The sequence below is a fragment of the Ammospiza caudacuta genome, chromosome 1 (genome assembly GCF_027887145.1).
Source record: "Ammospiza caudacuta isolate bAmmCau1 chromosome 1, bAmmCau1.pri, whole genome shotgun sequence".
NCBI lineage: Eukaryota > Metazoa > Chordata > Aves > Passeriformes > Passerellidae > Ammospiza > Ammospiza caudacuta.
Genome location: NC_080593.1, coordinates 103,719,325 through 103,744,407, shown reverse-complemented (window position 1 = coordinate 103,744,407; position 25,083 = coordinate 103,719,325). Strand labels below are relative to the sequence as shown.

The 25,083-nt window shown below is 38.3% G+C and overlaps 1 protein-coding gene across 1 annotated transcript; it reads left to right on the top strand.

Annotated features, from left to right (window-relative positions):
* Window positions 1-172: 172 nt before the first annotated feature.
* On the top strand, window positions 173-24,145 carry RAB12 (RAB12, member RAS oncogene family). Its single transcript, XM_058801855.1, has 6 exons — window positions 173-431; window positions 11,974-12,034; window positions 19,860-19,998; window positions 20,514-20,603; window positions 21,544-21,648; window positions 21,929-24,145. The coding sequence occupies exons 1-6, from the start codon at window positions 188-190 to the stop codon at window positions 22,040-22,042; spliced, it is 753 nt and encodes a 250-aa protein (XP_058657838.1). The 5' UTR covers window positions 173-187; the 3' UTR covers window positions 22,043-24,145.
* The last annotated feature ends 938 nt before the right edge of the window (window positions 24,146-25,083 follow it).

The window sequence follows — 25,083 nt, the reverse complement described above, 5'->3', positions numbered from 1 at the left end:
TGGGCGCGCCGCTCCCGGCGGCGGCGGCGCAGTTCCCGTTCCTGTGGCTGTTCCCGTTCCCCTCGGGCAGGGCCGGGCGGCGGCCGCGTCTCGTCCTCGCTGCCCCCTCCTCCCCGTGCCTCGCAGTGGTCGGCGCCGGTGGCGGGGAGGGCGGGGAGGGAGCGCGGCGCCGCCGCATGCATCGCTGATGGAGCCGGGCTCGGGGCTGCCGCAGCGCAGGGCGGGGGGCGGCGGGCTGGACCTCGGGGCGGGCTCGGCGGCGGGGTCGCCGGCGCTCTCGGGGGGGCAGTCCCGCCGCAGGAAGCAGCCGCCGCGCCCGGCCGACTTCAAGCTGCAGGTGATCATCATCGGGTCGCGGGGGGTGGGCAAGACCAGCCTTATGGAGCGATTCACCGACGACACCTTCTGCGAGGCCTGCAAGTCCACCGTGGGTAAGGGAGTTCGTCCTGTCCTGTCCCGTCCCGGGGGAGGGGGCGCTCCTCCCCCCGGTGCTCATGGGCCCGGCCGTGGGAACGCGGGGTCGGTGCGCGGCCGCCCTTCCCGGCCCCTGTCCCGCCTTTCCCCGAGTGCGGGCCCGTTCCCGCCGGCCAGGCATTCCCTCATACACCCTGCCCCGCTCCGGGGTGCACCGTGATCCCCGTCCCCTTCCTGCCCAGGGCAGCCGGGTTGGTGTCCCCGGGTGGGTTCCTCGGCCGAGGGAGGCTCAGGGGCTTGGTCGGTGCCAGACTTCAACAGCTCTTCTTGGGAATATTGTAGATGTCCTAGTTACCTTTTAGAGTTCTGAGCTCTCCTGTTTCAGCCTTGCTAACGGCAAACAGTGTAAAGAAAAAATTGGGCATGGTCGGTGAAGCAAGTTTTTGTGCTTAAGTCTTAGAGGTTGTGTGGAAGGAGACAGAAGTATTTCAGGAGCTGAAAAGTTGCAGTGTGTATTTTGTGTACTCTTCCAGTGTATTATTCAAGTACTCTTCCAGACCGCAGTCAGATTAACTCCAGATGGCTGCTATGGCTTCGTGAAGAACCCCCCTGTGATGTTAGATCCGAGGTTAATGTTTTGTTTCTCGAGAACACTGCGTGTTTGGCTCTTTATGCAGCTAACTAGAGAGCGAGCTCCTAGTTCTGTAGTGTCCTGTCTTATTCATGATTTAGTCATCTGTGCATCTCTGAGGTAATTTAATGCCTGCTGTCTTTTTAATACACAAGTGTGTAAAGGGAGGAAAACAAGCTAGTTATTCTGCGTTGTTATTAGAGTCCTATCCTTGGAGTTGAACTCTTGAGTATTGCAGCAAGGTGGTTGTTAAAGTCTGTGTCACTGGAAAATATGTATGCTTAGCTTTATTGTAGCTTGGAATGTGAGGCAATTTAGGCATCTGATGAAAAGTGATTGTATTGCCTTTTAGAAGCTGAGTTATTACTATCCAAAATTATCTTCCTGTAAACAAAATGATGCACAGTTACTCATACTTTTGTTTTAATGTGTGTTTTACCAGTTATTTAATTCTTTCTTAGGCTAAGAATCCAGATCTAGTAGTGCAGATTAGCACTGTTATGGTGATAAGACTTTTGGTTTGAAGTTGGCAACTTAACCTTGTAGAAGTGAGAAAGACAGTTTCAGAGGCATTAATACTATAGGGATGTGTTGTAATGAAGAAATGTTGATGGCTTTTCTAGATGAACAGACTAATTGAATGTATGGTACAACTAAAGTACAATTAATAGAGGAATGTATTCTTTATAAATTCTCCAGGTGTAAACATTGATATTAACTCTCCTGCATCTTCTTTAGGTTGGCCCACATAAAGGGTTCCATCAAGTTTGGGCTGCTCTCTGTAACTGGTGTTAGTTTCCTGCTGTGAATCTTGGGAAGTGATGGGAGGTGGTCTGGACGCCGGTCCAGACTTCCAGGCTGGTGCCTTTTCAACAAAACTGATTTCCTAAATAACTGAGACAGTGATTTAAGCAGAGAAGCTTCCTTATTTTAGGGAAGAAACAGGAAATAAGTAGTGATATGCTGCTAGACAGAAGGTTACGTAATGTTTGTTGTACAAAATGTGCCAACATAAAGCAGCATAGGAAAATCAGCTTGTGCCAAAATACATGTAGAAGGACTTGATAGTAATGGCATTCTTTCAAGGTCCTCAGACTAAACTTGAGAGCTGTTGAGATTCCCCCAGATCCTTTGACTGCTAAATGAAGGAGCTTTTCACAGTCAGCACACACTCTGATTTTTTTTTTTCACTAACAAGTAAGAAAAAATAACCTCTGCTATTTACATTTCATATAGATTGAAAATAACCCACACTCCAAAACAACCTGAGTTCAGCCTCTAATACACAGTTGAAATCACAAAGCTCTTACTTTGTCACCACTTAACTGCAGCGGTTTTCAAGAATTTGCAAGTGGAGAATGTGTTTTGAGACATCAGTGAAAGTGCTGTGACTGATCCAGTTACATAAACATACCTTGAGATTCAATTTGAAAAGGCCATGTAACCGAATAAAAAACTGCATTTTGTTTTATGTACCTTACATTGGCAAAGCTGTAGTTAAAATAGAATGCAAGAATACATATTTACTTCCTTATCTTGGTATTTATGGTCTCAGCCTTACTTTCATACCTTTATACAAAAACTTCTGGTTTTATAGGACCAAAAGAACAAGATTTAGCAACTTAAGATTTTGTTTGAATGAAAGCAGAGCCTACTCAGAGGACTTCTCCAATAGTGGCAGGATTGCAAATGTCCGAAGACCTTTTCTGTCTTCTGCCCCTGAGTGCTGATAATAGTGCCGTGTTATTGAACAGTGGAGCATTTCTGCAGAAAAGGGAAGGAGTGGATTCAATTAAGAAAAATACAGTATTTAAATGCTAATTTAAGAAGACTGCATTGCCCAATTGGTAAAGAAAAATCTGTAATGAAAACACATCAACATGTCTTCAGTCTCAGCTCAGATATGGAACTTCTTTGAAAGTGTTCAAAAATAGCTTGGCAGATTTCAGCACATTATTCATAACAGCACACAATGTGCTGTTGATCTAAAATTCTTTTGATGTATTTATTTTGGGCATTATATTAGTTGCATGGAATGTTGTGTCTCCTTAAATCTGCTATTTACATAGCACTGAGAATACCCAATATGCTCAAATATTTACTGATTTTTGAAGAAGTTAAAACTACTCTCACCATGCCAGTGTCAAATCCCCTGTCTTTCTATAATGGGATAAATAACTTGTTCAGGGATAATATTGGGATCATATTAGCTTTGTCAACAAACATAAATCTACACTTCTTTTTTTAACGTAAAATTTCATCTTCATTTATTGTTTGTTGCCTGCATTATTCGCACAGGAGCAGAATCCTAAGCTATCACTTGAAGGTTTTCCAGAATTGACAGCTCAAAAAATATGCACCAAATACGGTGTGAAGAAGAATGATCTTTCCAGGGGTAGTGGATAAATACTCATTGCCACATCTCTAAGAAGATTCAAGCTTGGTGGTGAAGAAACAGTGTTTGCCTCTGCTTCTTCCACCCCTTTATCCCACCTCAGCTAGTTCTTATCCTAAAAGAAATACATCCTAATTCAGATCTCCATAGTCATGATGTTAAATTTATATTTTAATATAAATATTTTTAAAGGGACTCTCTTTCATCAGAGTCCCTTTATTAAATATTCAACAGCTTCTGTTCTCTTCCCAGCATCTGTCCAGCTGTTGCTCAGTCTCCTGGTTCTAATCCACCAATTCTTAGTTCATTCCTAGTTTCCCTGCTGTTTTTCTTCCATGACAGATCTACAGAATTCCTGTACTCAGCAGTATTTCCTGTCAATCTAATTCTTCTGCAGACATTACAATTCTCTCTTGGTTTTATTCTCTGAGCCTGAGGCTCCTGCTCTCCCAAAGGTGGGGCCTGCACTGACTCACCTCTTAGGATGCTGATTGTCCTGGGCCCTCAAATCAAGTTGGGCTCCTCAGCTTTTCTTTTACCTGCTGGCTCAGTATGTGAAGTCTCTTGAGACTTTGGCTTATCTTTCAGCTCTTTTCCACCAGGTCTAAAATCATCCCAGGAAAGAGACCTTGCCCTTGATAATGCCAGTGCAGTTTATGTGCCTTGTGCATTGCTGGCTGTTTTAGCAGCTGTTCATAGGAAACCAAAGTAGCACATGTAGTAAACACTGAAGCTTCCTTCTGTCCTCGTTTACAAGCAAAATAATAGTGGAGTTAGTAATGGGAAGGGTTGTTGTGGATCAAGATGGGAAGTTAGTGACCTGTGATCTCTTCTGGGCCTGAGGGATCCAGATAAGTGGCATGTAAATGCTGTAAATGCATTGTGGTGCAAGACTCCTTTGACTTCACAGAAATGCTCTTTGACCTTGTTTCACCTTCATGTGAAATGGTATTTAAGTCGGAAACTCCTGAGATTTACAGAGGTCCATAGCTTTCCCTTCCAACTGCTATTTTCCCTATCATTTATTTTTAAAATACCCATGTCCATGCAAGATTCCTAGTGTCCATCAAATAAACAATAGCAATAGTGAAAACTTTAGCTTTGTCTTCTATCAGAATGTCTTCAGTCAGGCAACTTCTGTCTTTAGTATATAGACATTTATATATGGTATACAAATATATACATATATACCTTTTTATATGTATGTGTACACATGTTTGGGGTTTCTGTCACAATTCAAACCTGTATTCATTCTCTTTATCCTTGAAAAATGGGGGCTAACAACATAAATGTTCAGTTTCATTCCCATAAGCTTGTTATATAACATAATGATTTTTTCAGTTAGAAGTATCAGACTACTCACTTTTGAGGTATTTGTCATTTTTCTGAACTGCCCACTAAGTTACTCCTTAATATTTTTAGTTATCTAATCAGTATTCTCACAGACACTGTAAACATAGTATGTGGCTTACTAATCATTTGGGGTTTTTTTCAGTAAATCAAAATATGGCTTAAAAATAAATTTAGTAATTTCATGTAACCTGAGATGAAGAACAATCTATATAAAATTTTCAGAAAATCATCCTGAGTCAACTAAAAGAGCATTTCTTTCTTAAATAAACTTGTGTGTGCCTGTGGGCTCTCTGACAAGTATAATTCATTTTAATTTTTCTTTAAACATTTCCCCCCTTCAGTAGAATGTCACTGAAAGCTTACTTGGTGTGGGGAGAAGGGAGGAAGAGTAGAAATAGATGTTTCTTAGTTTACCACATCACAAAGTAACAGTAAGATGTTCTTGCTTTAATCAAGAAATAGCTCTTAAAGTGAGAAATTTATGCTGTTATGTTAAAAAAAGGAAGTTTGGATGAGGGATAAGTAATTCTGTGAGAATTGACTGTTCTTACTTTTGCATATCTGGGGTGTTAATATATCTGCGTTTATGTATTGGCTTTTTGACTAGTGCAGAATAGTGTAAATAAACCATCCCCATACCTTATTAATGGCATGCTGCAGTCTCCTGCCAAACTATAAACAGAGAGGAGCAGAGGGCTGCAAACTTGCAGAGAAAAACAGTTTTGTCTTACAGAAAACTTCAAGATAATTAAGGGAGCATGTATCAACCTCCTTGTCTGTCTTTAGAAGTACAAATTATGACACAAATTATGTGTCCCCTGGAAGCTGCCTTTTACCTGTAGGAGCAGTGTAGTCACTTGTAATGGACAGCATAGACACTCCAGCAAGTGAAAACACCTGGCCAGTTGTTGTTTGCCCCAGATGTGCCAACTAAGTGTATTTTACAGCATTTGGTATAGTCAGCATTGGTTTGCTATGCATAATCATTTGAATCCTCATAAGTGAACAAAACTGTAATTTAAAAGAGGAAAAGGTAGGTAGATACTATAAATTATTAGGGTTTAGGAATAGGGTTTTGTGAAGGTATGGGGTTTTTAATTAACAAGGGGTTACAAGAAAGAGTAAATTTGAAGTTGAACTTTGTTTTTTTTTTTATTTGTAAACTAGATGGTAACTTCAGCTGGTAGAAATATTCAGGCACTGGGTTACATCAACACTACAGGACTGTCAGATAGCCTTGTAGTCCCTAGCCAGGACATATATGAGAATACGCAAATAAAACAACAGGCAGAGTGAAGAGGCCACTTGAATGGTGTCAAATGGGGAGTTAGGTTTGCAGGGAGACTGGAATGCAGCTGTCAGACTCAGTCTCTGCTGTGAACAGCTGAGTGTGTCATTAGCAAAGAAAAAAAATGAAATAGGGCCATATGATTCTCAGGGACTTCTGGAAGTTGGTTAGCAACACTTTTACTGCTTATTTCAGCTGATATCCCAAGTAGAGGGAAACTTGATACCCAAAACAAACTGCTTTTAGGTTCCACCTTCTAAAAATCTGGGTAGTGTTGCTCATGAAATAACCTTTTTTTTTCCATTCAGTTTTCCCTTCAGGTCAGGTAGTTGTTGACCAGTAGCTCAGTGTGTTTTTCTGCTTTGCAATCAGAAGTTTGAAAAGAAGTCTTGTTCATGAAGCCACAGAGAGACTTAATCCTTCCAATTTCCTCTTCCACCTTATTGTGTTTGCCAGCATTTTGGTACATGCTTTGAACTTAGTATCCTAAATAATGTCAAAAGCCTAGGTTTTCTGAAAGGCCCTATGATTTTATTGTCCACAAGAATGTAAAGAAAATATAATTTCCTTCTTTCTCACTGAATTGGGCAGTACCAAGTATCTGAAATGTTATAGAAGCTGTATACTGGACATTCAAAAAAAAATAAAATCACTTGACTACACCTTCAACATTTACTCACTGCATGTATATTACACAGAAAAAAAGAAAATTGATACCTGTTTCATTCTAGTGTGTAGCCCAGTTGCCAGTTGAGGTATGGGTACACTTTTATTTTAGGCAAGCAGTCTCAAATGTCTGCATGTTAATCGTTCTAGAATTACACGCTTGAAGCTCTGTGGACAACGTACTTTACCTGCCTCTAAAATAATCCCCAAACATACTCATATCTGACTTAACACTAAATGATTCCAGATCTCTTGTTTGAAAATTTGTAGCATGCATTTTGAAGGAGGCATTTCCAATTTGGTGTGTTTTAAAAGCTAACTGCTTGCCCTAGAATTCGATTAAAATAAGACAAAATGGTTTAGGGTATTTTTTCCTGTAACAATTTCTGTAACCTTTTCCTGCCCTCCCTATGTGCCTTTTATTGTTGATTGCTTCCCCCCCTCAAACAGGATGATAGAAATCAGAAGGCACACTCTTGAGCATCTTTTGATTGACTTTGGCATTTTTGGGATAGATGTAAGTATTTTTTGAGTTACAAACCAGGATATTTTGTAATAAAGATGTTTTTTACCTCAAAACTCATGTGATCTCAGTTATCAAATGTAGCATAAGTAAGAAATTTTTTTTTTTGCATAGTGGCATCACATGTCCAGATTCAATAGCCTGTGATAGTCTTCAAATTATGTCTGTTTTAAGGGTTAATTGGTATATAACCTCTGAATTTTTAAACTGATTGTGTTTCTTTAAGCATGGCCTGATTATCTTTCACTGATTGAATTACTTTGATGCAAATCACTAATAGACCTCTGAAAATTGAATCCATTGGAATTGATTTTAGTTAGAGGGGTTTTTTGTGCTCTATTTGCATCTGTTTTCCCAGCTCTTCCATTAACTTTGTTACCAGGAAGTCTTGTCCACTGAAAGGTCATTCTGTATGCATTAAGCAAAACTGTTTCCACTTTCTTTTTCTGTCTCTCATGAAAGGAAGTTAAAGATTGCAAATTTAAACATAAAATGCATAGTACAAAGTTTCTTTACTATTTTATTTCTGAACAAATACTTTTAGCTTTAAAGAGAAAGGCTGCACCCAGTTGTGTGTATTTCAGTTTATGCTTTAGCAGATAAGCTCTAGTTCTCTTTGGGGTGAGAAATTAATGTACTGTAGTCAGTTCTGGGCTGGGCTTCATTTTTGTAGGATTTTAGCCTCAAGTTTGAAAGAGTCTCAAGTTTGGTTCATTGACAAGAGATGTCATCCTCAGTGACTTGCCCTTATCTAGAACTTCATTAGTGTGCTTCTATTTTGAGTCTCTGTTCTCTTTCTTTTAAGGCTGTTTAGTTTTGAAAAGAGTGCAGACAGGTTGTTTGGCTGTGTGTTTAATATACTTTTAAACCCTTCTGTCCCAGTAGCCCTTTGTTTTTCCTGGAGGAGGCATAGCTTCAGTTGAGCCCATGTTGTAATAGATGTTCTTTGCACAAAGTCAATTTTTCATCCAAAGTTCACATGCTACTAACAACCATGGTGCACATTAAGTAAAATGTGGAAAATCCTTAACTTAGGTTACATACCGCAGGTTAGTGTTGCTGCCCTTAATGCCATGTTTTACATGTATCTAGCCTGTGGGGAGAGGAGAAATGCTCCTTTGCAATTTTAAGTTGTAGGGCAAACTTAATTAATTTACCTTCAAATGCCTAAATAATTGCAAAATAAGAAACCAAATCCAGAGACTGAGATCTGTATTTTTGTGCGTTTTTCATTAATTTTTGTGGGATATTTGTTTGGACTCCTGAAAAAGGCCTTTCCAGCGAAAAATGAGGATCAAAATGACATCCAAAGTGACATCAAAACACATACAATTTTAATCTGTAAAATCCATAAAAAGAGAGATGGTGATTTGAATTTACTTGTTGTCTGAGTGTAATAATTTTAGAAAATTACTGATTGCCTATTGTCCGTGCAAGCCTGGTATATAGAGACAAGGCTGATGTTTTAATGGGAGTGGAGATTGTAATAAGCTTTTTGGTTCCCCTTTCATCACTGTGACCTGGCAAATGGCATGCTTCAGTATGGTCACACGCACATGCACTTGGCAGATTTCCTGGCATGTGTATATTTTGTTATTCACTGACAATAAGCCAGCACCCTTTAAATTCAAGCTAGGTAGCATGCAAACCACTGATAGTTTGCTGGTATTGTAGCAGCTAAAGAGAGCTTTTTAAAATCCTTTTAATAAGATATGTTATTCAGATTTAATGTAGTTGTCAAGAGTAATTTTTGATTCTTCTGTTTTATTGAGCTATATATAAAACCATGCCAGAGGAATTGTATGGACAGCAAAACTTTTTATTTAGGTATTTCCATTAACATATGTCAAACTAAATAATTTCTTTCATTGACCTTTTTCTTAACTCATTGCAATATTTGAAATTGAAAGGGAAAACAAATTATTGTGTTGTTGTTTTAATTGAATTACTAATTTGTATGTAAACTCAAAGCACTGGCTTTGGCAGTCTATGGTGAAACAGGCTAATGAAACCTGACAGGCTTAGGAATTTGTTTCTTCATGTGCAAAAGGAAAGATGCCAAATTTTTTTCCTTCAGTATTGGCAGACATGAAGCTTTTGGTATTGTGTTGATGCTTGCAGAGCATTACTAATTATAAAAAAGTAATTGAGCAACCTTTGAAGAGTTCTGGCACTCTGACTTAAGTGTTAAATGATTCGAACAATTCTATAGAAGATCCTGTCTGCTTTTCCAAAAGTGTTACTTGTTTGTATCATTTCTTGCAAAATTTCACCGTAGGGAAATATTTCATGGTGTGACTTCAAGATGATTAATAGAAAGATCTGCCTTTAAACTAAGAATGCTGTTGACATAATATTTATTTTGAAACCATCTCTTTAATATGTAGTCTTTTTTCTACTTCATTTTACTAATATATTGGACCTTCTAATCCCAGGAAGTCCCATTTGAAAATGTGGTTTATTACAACAGTTGGATTTTTCTCTCCATAGTTAATTATTTTCATTTTTAAAAACATAACAAAAGCTTTTTGGTTTTTTGTTTGTATAAGATAGCAGTGGTTTGTATAAACCACTTCTATAAAACCAAAAATATTTTTGTTTTGTAGTTATTGAAACTTACATGGAATCCCTGTGGTGGTTTTAACGCTCAGCTTGGGATCAGAGATGATTTAGACTTTTTTTAACATCAAATGAATGGCAGATTTTATAGTATGTTCTGTATGACAGAATGGCAGGATTGAGAATTGGGATTGAGATGTCTGGGCAGTTATATTCAAACTTCCTTGAGGACAGGAGAGGTTTGAGGCAAGTAATTACAGTTACTTAAGTTCTATCTTGTAGACAAAGCTGTGACTATTAAAACAATTGCATTTTATAGTTTAAATGCATTTATATCGAGAAAAGACTTATAACAGTAGAAACAGGTGTGTTTCTTTAAAAAATAATATTAGCATAGAATTACAAGAATTCTCATTTCACATCCTTTAGATACTAGAACATAGCTGGATCATTTCTCTTCTGCTTTTACACTAAGACAGTCACTTTTCAGAAGTGTACAAAAAGACTTCTTGAAGTTAAGATTAATAAATTATTTGAAATTTTAATAATTTGAATATATTTATCAATTTGCATGTGAATACTTGAAAATTGCCATTAAAGGGTTTGACTGTTTAGTACAAATCAGTTTAACACAGTAACTCATGGGCTTTGAAAGAGATACATGTTTGTAAGTGAAGTACAGGCATCATGTCCTGAATATCTCTCCAAGAACTGGTGATTAAGTGTGCTAGAAACTATTAAGGACATGGAGAATGAGGACAAATGTCATGGTGTGATGACCATTACTTTTATCAATATGCAATGTGCAACTGCAGGCTGTTAGAGGGGATATTTGTTTAGAAGAATGAAGGTCAGTGATCCTTCCATTTATTTAATCTGTCTGAAAAATGTCCACCTGCTCTGCAAACTAAAAATATGGACATAATGGCCATGTTCAGTCCCTTCTGTTAAAGTTTAAATTCAGTCTCAATTCTTAATATCCGCAGGGACACTCAGCTTTTACCAAGGGTAGTCCTTGGGAAAATGTGTTGGTTTTGTTAGAGAAAATAAAAACCATTTTTCCTCTTCAGTTTCATCCCTGTTCTTAGTTTACAGTTGCATTTGAAACGGCACAAGTGTTTCCAACACATTATGCTTCTGCACTTCTGTGTGAGTTTTAAGTGTACGGGTCTGAACTGTGTTCTCACGTCTTTTTATTTCTCCCCTTTTGATTTAGCTCTGTTGGGAGGGATGATGTGTAGAAGGATGAACTGAAGCAAAAATTTTCTTACAAATGTATCCTAAAATGAACAGGTTCACAGTCTGCAAATCTGCGATATTCTAGGACATTTATTCTCTGATACATTTTTGTAGTTAAGGTGGTAATCTTTTGTGTCTAGGTATTGTTTGACCACAATATGTCTTACATGTTGCTAACCAGCATTATTTTTTTTTATAAAAGCTAAATCTTTCTGTATAACAAAGTCTTTATGATTCTATCTTTGATATTTAGCTTGCATTCAAAATGTGCCTGGAGTTTTGAGATGATGAATAAAAGTACCATACAGGTATAAAATAAATTTTTAAAGTCAAATACCCTCTTTTAATATAAGAAGTTTGCTAATAAATATTTGCAGGACTTAATAATGACAGTCTTGACAAACTTCTTCATAAACCAACCTCAATTCCAGCACCTTATTACTTTACAGATGCTAAACATCCATCCCGGAGGCCAGGCCTATATTGTTCCTGCTTCACAAACAGCAGAACTGATGTGGAGGGATGGGTTCTGCTCCATGCCTCCGGGGCATCTGTGCCAGTTGGAAGTAGAACAGGCTTGTCCTTGACAGTCGAGGTGAATAGGAGAGAAACAATCCTACTGTGCCTGTTGTTTTACTGTTGTGCTGGGTTTACCTGCTGCTGGAAATTTTGCACAAAGGGGAAGGTTTATGTTGTGATGCTGCCACATTGGATGGCTCACAGGCTGTTTAGTGGTTGTCAAATCCCCGTGGTGTTCTTGAGTTGACCATAGTGGTGCAAACCCTTCTGCTTGTTCACACTGTTACAAGTTGATCTAAAAAAAAAACTTATTAAAAAAAATAATTGCACCCTCATTACTTTTGCTTCTTATTCCTCCTTTTCTGTTTACTGTATTTTATTTATAGGTGTTGATTTTAAAATCAAAACAGTAGAGCTAAGAGGAAAGAAAATTAGATTACAAATCTGGTAAGTAAAACAAACGTGCAACCAGCAGTATGTTTTAATTTTTATGTTCTAGCATGAATTAATATGCTTGTCTAATACTACTATTAACTGTTATAAGCTGGTTTAGCTCTTACCCTATTACTTCTCTCCTCCATTCCCACAAGACTTAAACCAAACCAAATAGCTCTTAGATTTTTTTGAGGGTAAAAGGAGGAGAAGGAGAGATCAAGTTAGAAGTAGGGCATGAATATAATTACTGAAATATTAATGCATCACAGAGGCCTTGAGCCCCTTTTCCTGGAAGAATGACATCACCTACATAAGAAATAGGAGTTCTACAAACAACAAAAGTGGACTGTGTTAAATAGACACTAGAGAAAGTATATTTTGTTTTCTTTATTTTCCTGGACTGATTAAAACTGACCTTCATTGTAACAGCAATTATAAAGCAACTGTGAAGTATTTTCTAAACTGTTTTTCTGAAACGTGGTATAGGCAGCGCTATTTCTTTGGCACTATTTTTAAATAACTTCAAAGTGAAGGGCATTCGGGACTGAAGTAAATCATATCCACTCTAAACAGCATGGAAAAATAAAGTAATCCCATGCAAATAAGGCTATACCTTTTCTGGTACTGATGTCCTACTACAGAAAGCCCAATGTCTGAGCTAAACTCTTCCTTTCTGCAGTAGGCTACATGATTTCTGGTAATGGTTCTCCATGTTAGTGATTAATACTGTTTTTATTGCTTAGAAGTTGTTGAGCTAAACAGCCCTTTGTTTTGCAGAGTAGTACAATACATAAACATAATTATGAGAGAATAAACCAGCTATGTTCTATACATTAATCTTACATACTACTATGTAGAAGCTTAGCTTTGGTTTATTAACAGTGTGTGATGCATAATTAGCATTGTAGTTAAACTGTTTAAACTGCTAACAATCCATAGAGGGGGGGAAAGCTCTCAATATTCTTTTTATTACACTTTTGGGATATTCTGGTAGTTTTTCATTCTTAACTACATGGATGCAGTGAATTCAGTGTACTAACTCCTCTTGGCAGGTCACCATCAATTCTGTCTGTCACACCATGTGTCTGTCTTGCTTCCCTCTGAGTTAACTGCTGCTCATCTTTGGTCTCATCCGTCACCTAACACTTGAATGTCAGTGGCATGTCTTCATTCATCTGTCCCTGTTTGGAAACCTATGACCACAAGGCTGGCAGTTGAGCCAGCAATTGTTAGCCAGGGTCTGCTGGAGCTGACAGAGGTAACAAAAAATCCTGATGTGGAGATGCTAATGTATACCTAATATGCCTTCTTACTGTGAAATGTACTAAGCTTATAAAAAAAATTCTCGTGTTGAATAAATATATTATAGGAGTGAAAATTTTTGGAAAAGACATGTTTAAACCATTATTTTCCACATATTGAGAATATGCTAGTAGGATATAGGACACTTTAAAAATTGAATTTAAAAGTTGATAGGTTGTTAAGATTGGTAATTTCTCCTATGTGAAGTCTTACTAAAGTGGCAAGGAAAACACAATGTAAAGAAATAATATTTTAAAATATTATAAAATTCATTAACGTGACATCCTGCTCCTAAGTGTCCCTTTCTCTCCAACAGTGGCTGTTAAAATGTTGTTCTTAATCTTTAAAACTGCCTTGGCATACTTCCAGGTTTTTTAGAAAAGCAATTAGATAAGCATGACTTTTGCTAATTAATTCTGAATTCTGTTGTGCATGTTGTTTGGCCTGCCTATAAACTCTTATTATCGCAGAATCATTTAGGTTTCAAAAGACCCTTAAGATCAATGAGTCCAACCATTAACCCAGTGCTGCTGAGTCCACCACTAAACCCTGTCCCCAAGGGTCAAGTCTGCATGTCTGCTAAGGTGACACAACCATTGCACTGGGCAGCCTGTTGCAGTGCTTGACAGTCCTTTTGGTGAAGAGATTTTTATTCCTAAGAGCCAATATAAACCTCTTCTAGTGGAAGGTTTGTTGCTAGCCTGTTTCCTCTTGTCCTGTTCCCTGTTACTTGGGCAGAGACCAACCCCCACCTGGCTACAGCCACCTTTCAGGGAGTTGTAGAGAGTGACAAGATCTCTCCCCTGAGCCTCCTCTTCTCCAGGCTAAACACTCCCATCTCCCTCAGCTCCTTCTTGTACCTCCAGTTGTTGGATTGAAGAGGAAGGCAGTTTACCAAGTCAAACACTTGGAAGTTTAGAAATGCAGACTTCAATTGCATGGCTGATCATAAGTCAGTCTCCTTTCATACCTACACAATGACAGAATTTAGGCTTCCTCATAGTTCCTGGTAGTGTTACAGGCTCCTGGTGCTTTATCTACACTGATTGCAGTAACTTTGCTACAAAAAGACATGTTTTGTTCAGTGAACAGATAATTTTTGAAGTTCACACTTATCTGTTCTCTTAAAATGGCAAAAGTTACATTTCAAAGCATGAAATTTTGCTTATTTTTTTTAGTAATCTGATGATTCTACTTCTAGAGTCAAACAAGAATAGTTTTCAAAAAGTTTACTTCAGTGTTTTTATGGTCACTTGACCTGTCTCTCCCCTAACCACTATCAGCAGAGTGTTTTCCACAAAGCTCTACCACTTGAGATTATCAAAAGATAGATTGAAACAGTACAGGGTTGAATATTTCAAGCTGTTAGGTGTGTAAGACATCCTTTTGAAAGCAGCTTTCACACCTGCTGCTGTTAGGAGAGTAGAATACAGAAGGACTTGTCTCCTGTGTTCCTTTCATAATGGGGAGCTGTGTCCTGAGGATCACAGAGGCATCTGCTCTCACCTCTAGCTTCCTATCTGTTCCCTGCTTCCCTTATTTCCCCAACTTCCAGTCAGGAAACAACCTTCTACTCCTTAGATGAAGCAATGATAGAGCTTCACTGAGGACACAGGGTAGTATCCACCTTTTCTGTGTCACCTGGAGGAATTAGTAGTGCCCCTTGGGTTGCCAGAAGTGTTAGGATTCAGTAAATCAGCTTCTGCCTTGCAGTTCTAGGCTGACAGAAGCTCGTGTGTCCTGTGAGAAGCAGTAATACTTGCATGCAGCTCAAGTCATGAGGTAGAGTAACCAGAACTACTGGATAGTGTAAGTGTCCAGGTAAATCCAAGCATCTGTGAATCAGTGCTTCTTCAAAGCTGGAAAACTGGATCAAATAAATAATAGGAGCCCCTCAGTGATGCTTTGAAGCAGGACAGGAAGGTGTGTGACTGTGCCCTCTCAGTGAGTAATCCGGGCAGTCGCTGGCACAAGCAGTGACACAGTGACTCCCAGCTTCCCTCTGAAAGGAAGGAGCTGGCTGTGGGAAGCAGGGCTGCCCTGCACTGCACCCAGCTCCTCCCTAGCCAAGGGAGCTCTCTGACACCTCTACAGGCTTAATGCTCAAGGTAGCCAGCGACCTGGGAACAAAACAAGCTTCATTTGCTTCTGAAGGTGTTCTCAACTGGTGCATTCTCATTCAAAATTCACATTCTGCCTGCTCTGTTTTCTCAGAGACAGTTGTCTTGGAATGTACCTGTTCTAGAATATATAAGAATGTTGTTTCTTTAGTTCAGTACCTCTGAAATAAATTATTTTTATAATAAAAAAATTTAAATATATTTACAGTATTTACAGTTTATGGGGCCAAAAAAAAAAAGTTTGACAAGTAGAATTAACCTCTACAATTACCTTAAAGCATTTTTTGAAATACTGCCTGTAGGTTCCATAGAAGCATAGGGCATGTGAAAGTGTTAAATTAGTGTTAAGTTTTTATGTAAGTTTCAAAATATTTTCACTTCTGTTGCCACTTTACGCTGCCACTCATAACAAATAAATTTAACTAGAGAGCCAGAGACAGTTTTGAGTCTGTCCATGTGTTTGTTTCAGCTTGTTTGGATAGACACAGAGAACATTTATGTAAAAGAGAAATTATCCAGAGATATTTTAATTAAAATTAACTGTATTTGTATTGTGCTTTATGCAGTCTGCCATAGAACATGACAAGTCAACAGTTGGAAATGGGCTTTGTGTGATTTTGTAATTTGCTTTTGTTTGTTGTATGTTTGTATTTTTGGAGTGCTGTCTAGTTTCTGTTTGGGAACCCAAAAACAGTCAAGCCGTGGGATTCGATTCTCTAATTGCAGATTATAGCTGGTTGATGAGTCATACACTGTATGTTTCTGATTGCAGATTAGAAAGACAAATGCTTTTCATTTAGAAAACTTTCTTGGAAAAAAATCAACAGAAGAAAACTACTTTTAGCATTAAAAAAAAAAAGAAGTAATCTGATGGGGTTTTTTTTCAGTTATGCCAAGTGCTTGTTTAAGTTGTAGTAACTTATTTGAACTTCTGGAGTTTATTTAGTTGGAATTAAATTCAACTCCCTTCTGCTATTGTGTTGATTCTGACCAGAGCAAATAAAGAACTAATAGCACTTAGTATCACTCATGAAAGTCATGAGTGCTAAACAGTGGTCATCTTTTCTTCCAGCTTTCCACTAGTGCTTCAGTAGCTATCCTTACTAAAATACTCCAACTGCAGGAGTGTGATACATCCATGAAAATAGTATAGTGAGAATAATTACCAGCCCTGCACATTAGAAGAAGGTATTTGAAGTTGGATGTGCTTTTAATGTTAGCTCTGCATTAGGAGTGGTCATTTTTTCTCAACACTGGAAGAATTTGCAGCACATTTTCATGAAAAATAGGATGGCACCTAGTAGAAGAAAAGATTTTCCATGTTAAAGATCACGTTGATACTCAAACTGCAGTTTACTTAGGTAGCCTGGGGTTGCATTTTAATCTTACTTATTGTAGAAATAGTTTTCTAAATAGCTTTCACCTTACAGTTTGAAGACAAATACAACATGAGGGTAATGTTAGAGACAGCAAATTCAGCTTACTTTCTTCCACTTTTCAAAGGAAGTAAGGGTTAGGATATCATGATCACAGACACACCTGCTGACTGGTTTCATTTCCACCTGCTGCAGGAGGAGAGGTGAAGTGTGGGGGAGTCAGTGACTTCAAGCAAGGCGAAGAAAGTCAGCCATAATCCACTGGAATTGGCATGACCAGGTGACAGTCAGTGGTCATCTGGCCATTTATTGTAGGCAGTGGGCAGCCAGGCTGTCCATGGTGTTCTGAACTGTTGGCCAGAGCATGTGGTGTGTCCCAAATAGCCAGCAAGCCAGACTTCAGGTTGTCACGTGTGGGTGAAGGACCTACACAAACAGGAGCACAGGGTGGAGCAGCGTAGGAATGCTGTAAACTTCTAAAGAGCCTGAGGGTGTTGAGGGTGAGAGAGGAGAAGCTGATAGTGCCAGGTGAGCTTGGAGACAGAGCACTCAGCAGGGCTGGGGAAGTGTGGGGTTGGAGATAGCTGGGGTGGGAGAGTTTTGTGATGTTGTATAGTTCTTCTCTTCATGGTCTGCTTATCCAGTGCGCTGCTGACTGCCTTCAGGGGGGGTAGTGTGACATTAGTGTTTTTATAATGTATGTGCTCAGTGATCTGGTACCCTGTGATGAAGTTGCTAAAGGTCCTTAGCACTCACCTGAAGGCACAGACAGGTCACTCTGAAATACCATCTTTATTTCTGTTTTCCACTAGGGGCACAGAAAAAAGGGAAAAGACTGGCCAGCAAAACAAACTGACAAACAAAACTAAAAAGCAACTTTTCACACTACTCTGAACAAAGACAGAATTGGTGTATTCTCCCACATGAGATATACCCTTCCACCTGCCATGTAGTTATTTATGCTCAGAATGATGGAACTTAAGGTCCCCCACCCTAATACACTTCATCAGTAGGCAGGATTAGCAATAGATGATACAGGCTGCTCTGTGAGGTCATAATTCTGAGAGTTCTGTTCTTAAGCACTAGAGCAATGTTATCCATATGTGGAAAATCAACGGTTCATACTAAAATTACTAATTTTTAACAGACTGAACATCCAAAGGACCTTCCAAAAAATGAATCTGACCATAACAAAGAAGTAATGGGAAAGAATGTGGCGTTACTTGCTCTGAGTAATATTATATATATATAATTTCAGCTGCCAGAACTTGTATTGCTTTACAAAAAATGCCTCATTAGTGAAAAGAGAACAACCAATTAACCATCTAAAACTGGTTTGCAATATTACTGGTGCTTGACCTTTATGAAACAAACTACCTATTTTCATTTTCTGTAGGGTCCCAGAGGTTTATATGAATGTAATTCTGAAGTTCTGAGGGTGGGATTTGAATAAAATAAATACAAAGTTCTGAGAGTGGGATTTGAATACAAATAAAACAAAAATGGATGCGATAGGAATTTGTTCTTCTCTGCCCTGTGTTGCAGTGTCACTGGCTTGCAGTGAAGTATCAAGTCATTATTTTCCCACAGACTACGAAGCAGACATTGCAAATCTTTTTCTAGTGGACTCTGCTTTACTTTGTGAAATCACTAGCAAATATTTGTTGCTATCAAGTACACTTGTGGCAATTTCAAGGGCAAGTTAAATACTTTACTTTGAAACTTGCTTGAAATTCCTAAAGATTTTATTCAAAGTAAGATAGGTTTGTGGTCATATATTCTATTCCTTGTGCATAGAACCTTAAAGGGGTTAAATCTTCAGGACAATCAATGTGGCATTTTGTAAACATGACCTTTTTTTTTTGTTTTTGTAACAAGTGTTTCAGGTCTCCATTGTTAATCTCATTCCCAAATTCATTCTCCTCCTCCTTTTGTTTAAAATGTGACTGTTGAAGAGGATTAATTCTGAAGTTTTGAGTCCCAACACACATGCACACAATTTTCGTCCCTCTACTCTTAATTTTGATCCATCTTTTGACTTGTTCTAACTTTGAAATTCCAAAATTATCCATTGGCTTTGGGGACTGAATTCAAGCAGCAAATGCTTGATCACTTTGGAGCACCATATAACCTATTTTCCAGTTGAGATGCCAGTCACATTTTAAGACTTAGGATATGCACCAGCTATTTTTTTAGTATAACTGCCAAAACCCCTCCCTAGGGAGGCTTGATGATGTGATTAAAAGCAGTTCAAAAGTTTTCATGGTTCAGTTAAAAGCAACTCTTCTGTCTCATCTACTTTGGAACAGAAGCCATAGCTAGTGTGGGTGACTTAGTGTCGTTGCTGGAAATTATTCTCCAGTGTGAATGCACCCTGTCTGAAATACCTGCGGTGAGCACAGAAATGTTACTTGCACACCTCAGATAAATAGATGTAAGTGTGTAAGCCAGGTCTCTAGTGCAAAAGTTGTCCCACTTAGTGATTGCTCACTCTTGTGAGCAATTCACTTCTGTGCCAGGAGATTTTGCAGAAGTTTTAGAACCGTGGCTGAATTGCTGTGGTTGATCCAAAAAGAGTTTGAAAGCTCAAATGATACTGATCAGTGCATTGATCATTTTATAGTTGGGTGTGTGGATGTGTTTAATAAACATGTATCCATTTTTTTCTCTATTTTTTTCATTTTTTCAGGGCTGTTAAAAAACCCAACCAAAAGTCCACAAAACACACAACAAACCCCAAAAACACAAAACCAGCTTTATCTCCTGATACATTTTAATTGGATAGCTTCACTCTCAGACACATATAGAAATGTTTGGTGGCCTTTCCTGATGAAGTTAGTATGGGATAAATAGTTTTAATATGAAAAAGTTTTATGATTGAAAGTACTGCTCCATTTTTTTCCTGAAATTCATAGATATGGTAGGAAATGTAGTGTCTCTAATGGATGTGGGAGTGTTGTTAATAAAATGTGAGCAATGTTATTCTGTACTTTGCAAATTGGTGAAATATTTGTGCCACTGTTTGCTGCTGCTTCTTAGGGACACAGCAGGTCAGGAGAGATTCAACAGCATTACCTCAGCTTATTACAGAAGTGCCAAGGGAATTATTTTGGTGTATGATATCACCAAGAAGGAAACATTTGACGATTTACCAAAATGGATGAAAATGATTGATAAGGTATGCCTAAGTATTTTCTTTTTATATGCTTTTTTTTAACAAGGATTTTTTTCCCCCTCAGAGAAATTTACAGCATGGGTTTAGGATTAATAAACTACTGTCAGATAGTTTACACTGATTACTTTTAGTCAGGATTTAACATTGATGTGTTTTGCTTGCAAAAGGGTTGTCCATTCCTGCTTTCTTGAACTAGAATTGTCCCAGTTAGAAGTGTCAGTGAAAATCTGTAACATTGCTCATTTACCTTTGCAGTGGGGGGAGGGGGGTTTGTTTCCTGTCTGTGAAATAAGGTCATTGTGTTCATTCTTAGATAAACCAGAGCAGCTAGTTTAAACTAGAGCAGCAGTTTTAAAAATGAAATTTAAAAATTGAAATTTTTTGAAATAATGTTTGGGAAGAACATTTACCTATAAACTATATCAGTGTGGTAGTAGAATTGCCCTTTTTTGTATTGTGTTTGCATTACAAAATCTTATGTTTCTAGGTGTAGATAATTAGAAATGTTTTAATTGCAGTATGCTTCAGAAGATGCAGAGCTTCTATTAGTTGGAAATAAACTGGATTGTGAAGTTGATCGAGAGATTTCTCGGCAGCAGGGAGAGAAGGTAAGAACAGGTCTAGAGGCAAAGCTGTTGTGGCGTTGCTGATGATGGTCTGTGGCTACTTTTGTTCAGACTGCTGGATGCAGGAGGCTTATTGAGAGTGGTGGTGGTGGTGGTCTCAAAATCCATGTGATGATGTGCAGTTGCAAGTGTTCCTGCTGGAGTTGTGTGTCTTTGGTCTAAAAAAAGAGTAAGCTACAAGTCAGCTTCCACTGTACCAGTGATTTAGGTGATACTCCTTTCTGGGCTCTGAAAGAAGGCGTAGTGAAGATTTGAAGCAAAAATGGAGATCTCTAGTCAGGAAATCTTTGCGAGCCTTCTTTCAGATGTTTGCTTCTCAGTACTGTTTTTGGACAGGCAGCAGCCCTGCTTTGATTATTGGCTCACCTTTGTTTTCACGTTCCATTTGTTCTCTTGCAGCCCCAAAAGTGTTAAGGAAGCTAGCAAGAGAGTATGTTTGTTGTAGAAGCCGGCAAGAGAGTATGTTTGTAGTGTGATACTCAGCATTGTCTTGACCAGAATTATGTCAGTATGGGTGTACAAAAACATTTGGAAGTGAAGGTTTATTCCAGATTTTTTCGAGTCTTGCATCTGTACTTCCCTTTTCTACATTTTGAATAATAAAGTTGAGATTAGCTGTTCTGAGAAGTTCTTCCTTTTTGGCAGTCTGCAGCAGTACGTGTCAACTGAACACATGAATTAAGTCTGGAAAAATGCAGAGTACTTTTCTAATAAACCTATTTTAAGCAAAAATTAGCTATATGTTGCAATATTTTCTCTACCGTGTGGATTCAGGATTATTAATTAAATTAGATTTCCATCTCAGATTTGGGGAAAGTTGCATGTTTGGGGGTTTTTTGAGGTTTTATGTGGAGGATATATTTGTTATCTGTCGCTGTTTGCACGTATCTTCATGGAGTTATTTTATTTTCTCTCCCATCAGTTTGCACAGCAAATAACTGGGATGCGGTTCTGTGAAGCAAGTGCCAAGGATAACTTTAATGTGGATGAAATATTTCTAAAACTTGTTGATGACATTCTGAAAAAGGTAAAATACTCAGGTGGTGGTATTCCTCTGGTCACACAAATGGTCAATGTTTAAATAATGACTGCACATGCTTGGGAGGACAGAGAACAAGTACACATTGTTAGGTGAAATTTTTGGATAATCATAGTGGGCATGATGCAGATCACACACTGCTGACCACTGCATTTCACTAATAAGACCCAAAAGACCCTGAAATTGCGGCTTTGGCTGTCAGTGAACTCTTGAAATGAGTTCTTTCTCTGCAGATGACTGTTTACAGGTGATTTTTCTTTTCTTTAAGATGCCACTGGATGTTATAAGAAATGAGTTGTCCAACAGTATCCTGTCCCTGCAACCAGAGCCAGAAATCCCACCAGAACTGCCTCCTCCAAGGCCACATGTCCGTTGCTGTTGACTTTTTACTTCCTCCAGAGTGAAAAATATGAGCAGGAGGGTAAAGAAAGTATCTGTACTACTCTGCACTACAATCATTTGGCAGTTTCTCGTTGCACTTTGTTATTCGAGTCAGAGCTACACACTAACTTGTAAATATGCAAATATGCAATCCTATGTAGGATTCAACTGTAACATTTAATTATTACCCCTCTCCCTCACAATGATGTTTCGTTCATTGCCCCAGTGTTATAAATACTGTACAGTCGGTGGGGGTTTGCCACACATCCAGTTGGGGAGGAGGAGAAATTAAATCTATACCTATTCTTGACCTATAAATGTTGTAATAGTTCTTTGTTATTATAAACAGGCAGGCAGAAGCTCTTCTGGTATGAAGATAAGTATATGGTGCTTTGCTAACTATTTTAAAGACAAATTTTTTAAAAACAGAGGACTTTATGTACAAAGCTTCCATAATCAGCATTATGTTTCCTTTTAATGTAGTGAAAACATTTTTGGCTGTAGCATCCTCTGCTGACTGGATTTATTGAAAAGCTAAGTTTAATTTTTGGCAGTCTTTTATTTATTTTGTTGAATGCTGCACCCTTTCTTTGTGTACCGAGACATCACACCTGGTGCAGATCTAAGATTGCACTTTGAAAAAACATATATAATTTTCTGCATACACATAAATTTGGTTACAAGAATCATTAAGTTTCAATAAAAGAATGGAGATATATCAAGCTCTAAAAGAAGGTATAAAAAAGCAATGCTGCTGTCCTAGACAAATTCTTGAGAAAAAAAAAAATTAAGATGATACATTTTCCTGTGTTAAGGAATATATATGTGTATTTTTGTCTGGACATCTGTAGGGATGGGGGAAGGGAACCTAAGGTAAAATTATTTTCTTTCCTAATGGTGGAAATTATTCCCATCAAGCAAATACTGTGTTAGGATTTTGTCTGATAATGAACTTGTGAATTATATCTTTGGTATATCTTTTATTAAATGCACTGTTTAGTTTAGCTGTGGTAAATCAGTAGATACATATTTGAATAACTTGGTGTGTCCTGAATGTTGTGGTATTGAAAAACATTGTGGTCTTTCTAAACTAATGAAGTGCAAATAAAATTTTGTATTTATGAATGACAGTGGAACTGCACCTGTTATTAGAATGGCAAGTATCAAGTGATGGGTAAAAGGTAGAATCTGGAATATGGAACAACACTTGTGTTAATTTTGTTATGATTTAATTTTCTGTTTGACAGTTCTTTAGGCGTAGTGGGAAGAGCAGCAGACATTAGTTGTTCACCTTGGTCACTGCCCTGTTGGGAGAGCAGCTGATGACCTGGCCCAGCTGATACCTTCAAATAGCATGTGACTGCTTGTCATGCTGCCTTAGCAGGTGGTCGCCAGACTATTAGTTACACTGACAACACAAGTATGAACCAGTCTTTTTCACACTACAGCTTCTCTACTTCACATTCTCTGGTGCTGGAACCCATTTTGTCACCTTTGCCACTCTTCTAGCCAGAACTGGCACTGAACACTAAAGTATACCACTGACTTAAACAGATTCTCTCTGTTTTATGGGAGAAAAAAAGACACAACAAACTGCTAACACACACCAAAAAATGCCCTTATTTCACTGAATAAGCTCTGACATTCTGAATTCAATGCCATGCAGGCCTGTAGCACACCTGGATTTCTACTGAAATACTAAGGAAAGCATGGTTGATATTTGTGCTTATGTCTTCTGCCACCTTGTGCCTAAACAGTTCGCTTTTTTAAATAGTAAACTTACAGTTTACTATCCTATTGGTAAGATAAAATGAATTTCTAAAGCACTTCTCTAGGAGTTCAGAGGATACTGTGGGCAATAGCAAGGAAGGGAAAATTATGGAAAGTGGGTTTTAACTTGACAACCATTTTATTTTAGCGGATTTGTTTTTATTTGTACTTAGAAATTTGTGATTTTTTTTCCTGCAGTTTTTGAATTTAATAAAAATTAAGAAATTTGACTTAGATAAACTTTCTTTTTGTAATTCTGTGCTGTTTGTATATAGGCAGATTGGGATCTCAGTCTCTTGTACCAAAAATTAAAAACTATTGCATTTAAGAAGGACATATTTATTTGAGTGCTTGAATGTGTTTTATTATTCATTGGAAATCATAAAAAAAACCAGGAAACCTGTTTGCTTTCTATCCATTATACTATGAAGAGGGTTTTGTCTCCTGATTTTATCTCTACAGCTTTTATATTAATCAAAACCAGTTTTTTATGCCCTTTCTCCACCCAGCAGGCTTTAGTGGTGGGATATGGGAAGAGGGGAGGAGGGAAAAATATTCATGCTGCTTCCTTGTCTCATGGAAGTTCAGCAGTCAGCCCAACCTATGTTAGCATCTAATGATGGACTATTTGAATGGTCTGCACAACCCTCAGGGATCACAGAATGGAAAAAAAAGGGCGAGATGAGCACTGCCACAACTGTGTTTGCACATCATTGTTCTTTAGGAGCCCTGGTTAGAAGGGGGCCATTCTCACTCCTCAGGGAGTGTGTGGGGATTGTTTCCTTCTAACACTGAGCCTAAAAAGCTTTTTACACTAAACTCATCAGGTGCTGTGAGGTCCTGTAGTCCCTGGCAGGTTCTTCATGGTGGTCAAAGTAAATGTGTGAGCATGGCAAGCATAAATCACAGGAGTGTCAGCTGCTCCGAAATAGTGGGGGGTTCTTGACTTTCTCGAATCAGAGAAAACATGAAATACTGAAATTATTAGATAGATTGTGGTCACTGAAGGGTGATTTTCCACTGATTTCAATGTGGTGAGGATTTAATACAGTAAATTCCTGATACTGTATTACATCCAGTTAGCACTGTGTCTTTTACCAAAACTAAAATTCATATCAAACGATACTTGATTGTGTCCCTAAACTTTTTAACCTGACTGTAATGGACATTGAGCCAGTGGGTTGAGTTAACAGACCATTTCTTCACAGGTGAACAGGAAATAGGCACACTGGAAATTTGTCTTGTGTCTAATAGTCACAACACAGAATAAAA

Coding starts and splice junctions, on each gene's coding strand:
- RAB12 (XM_058801855.1), top strand. CDS start 188: ATGGAGCCGGGCTCGGGGCTGCCGCAGCGCAGGGCGGGGGGCGGCGGG. Junction 19,999..20,513: donor GGATGAAAATGATTGATAAG/GTATGCCTAAGT, acceptor TTTTAATTGCAG/TATGCTTCAGAAGATGCAGA. Junction 20,604..21,543: donor CTCGGCAGCAGGGAGAGAAG/GTAAGAACAGGT, acceptor CTCTCCCATCAG/TTTGCACAGCAAATAACTGG.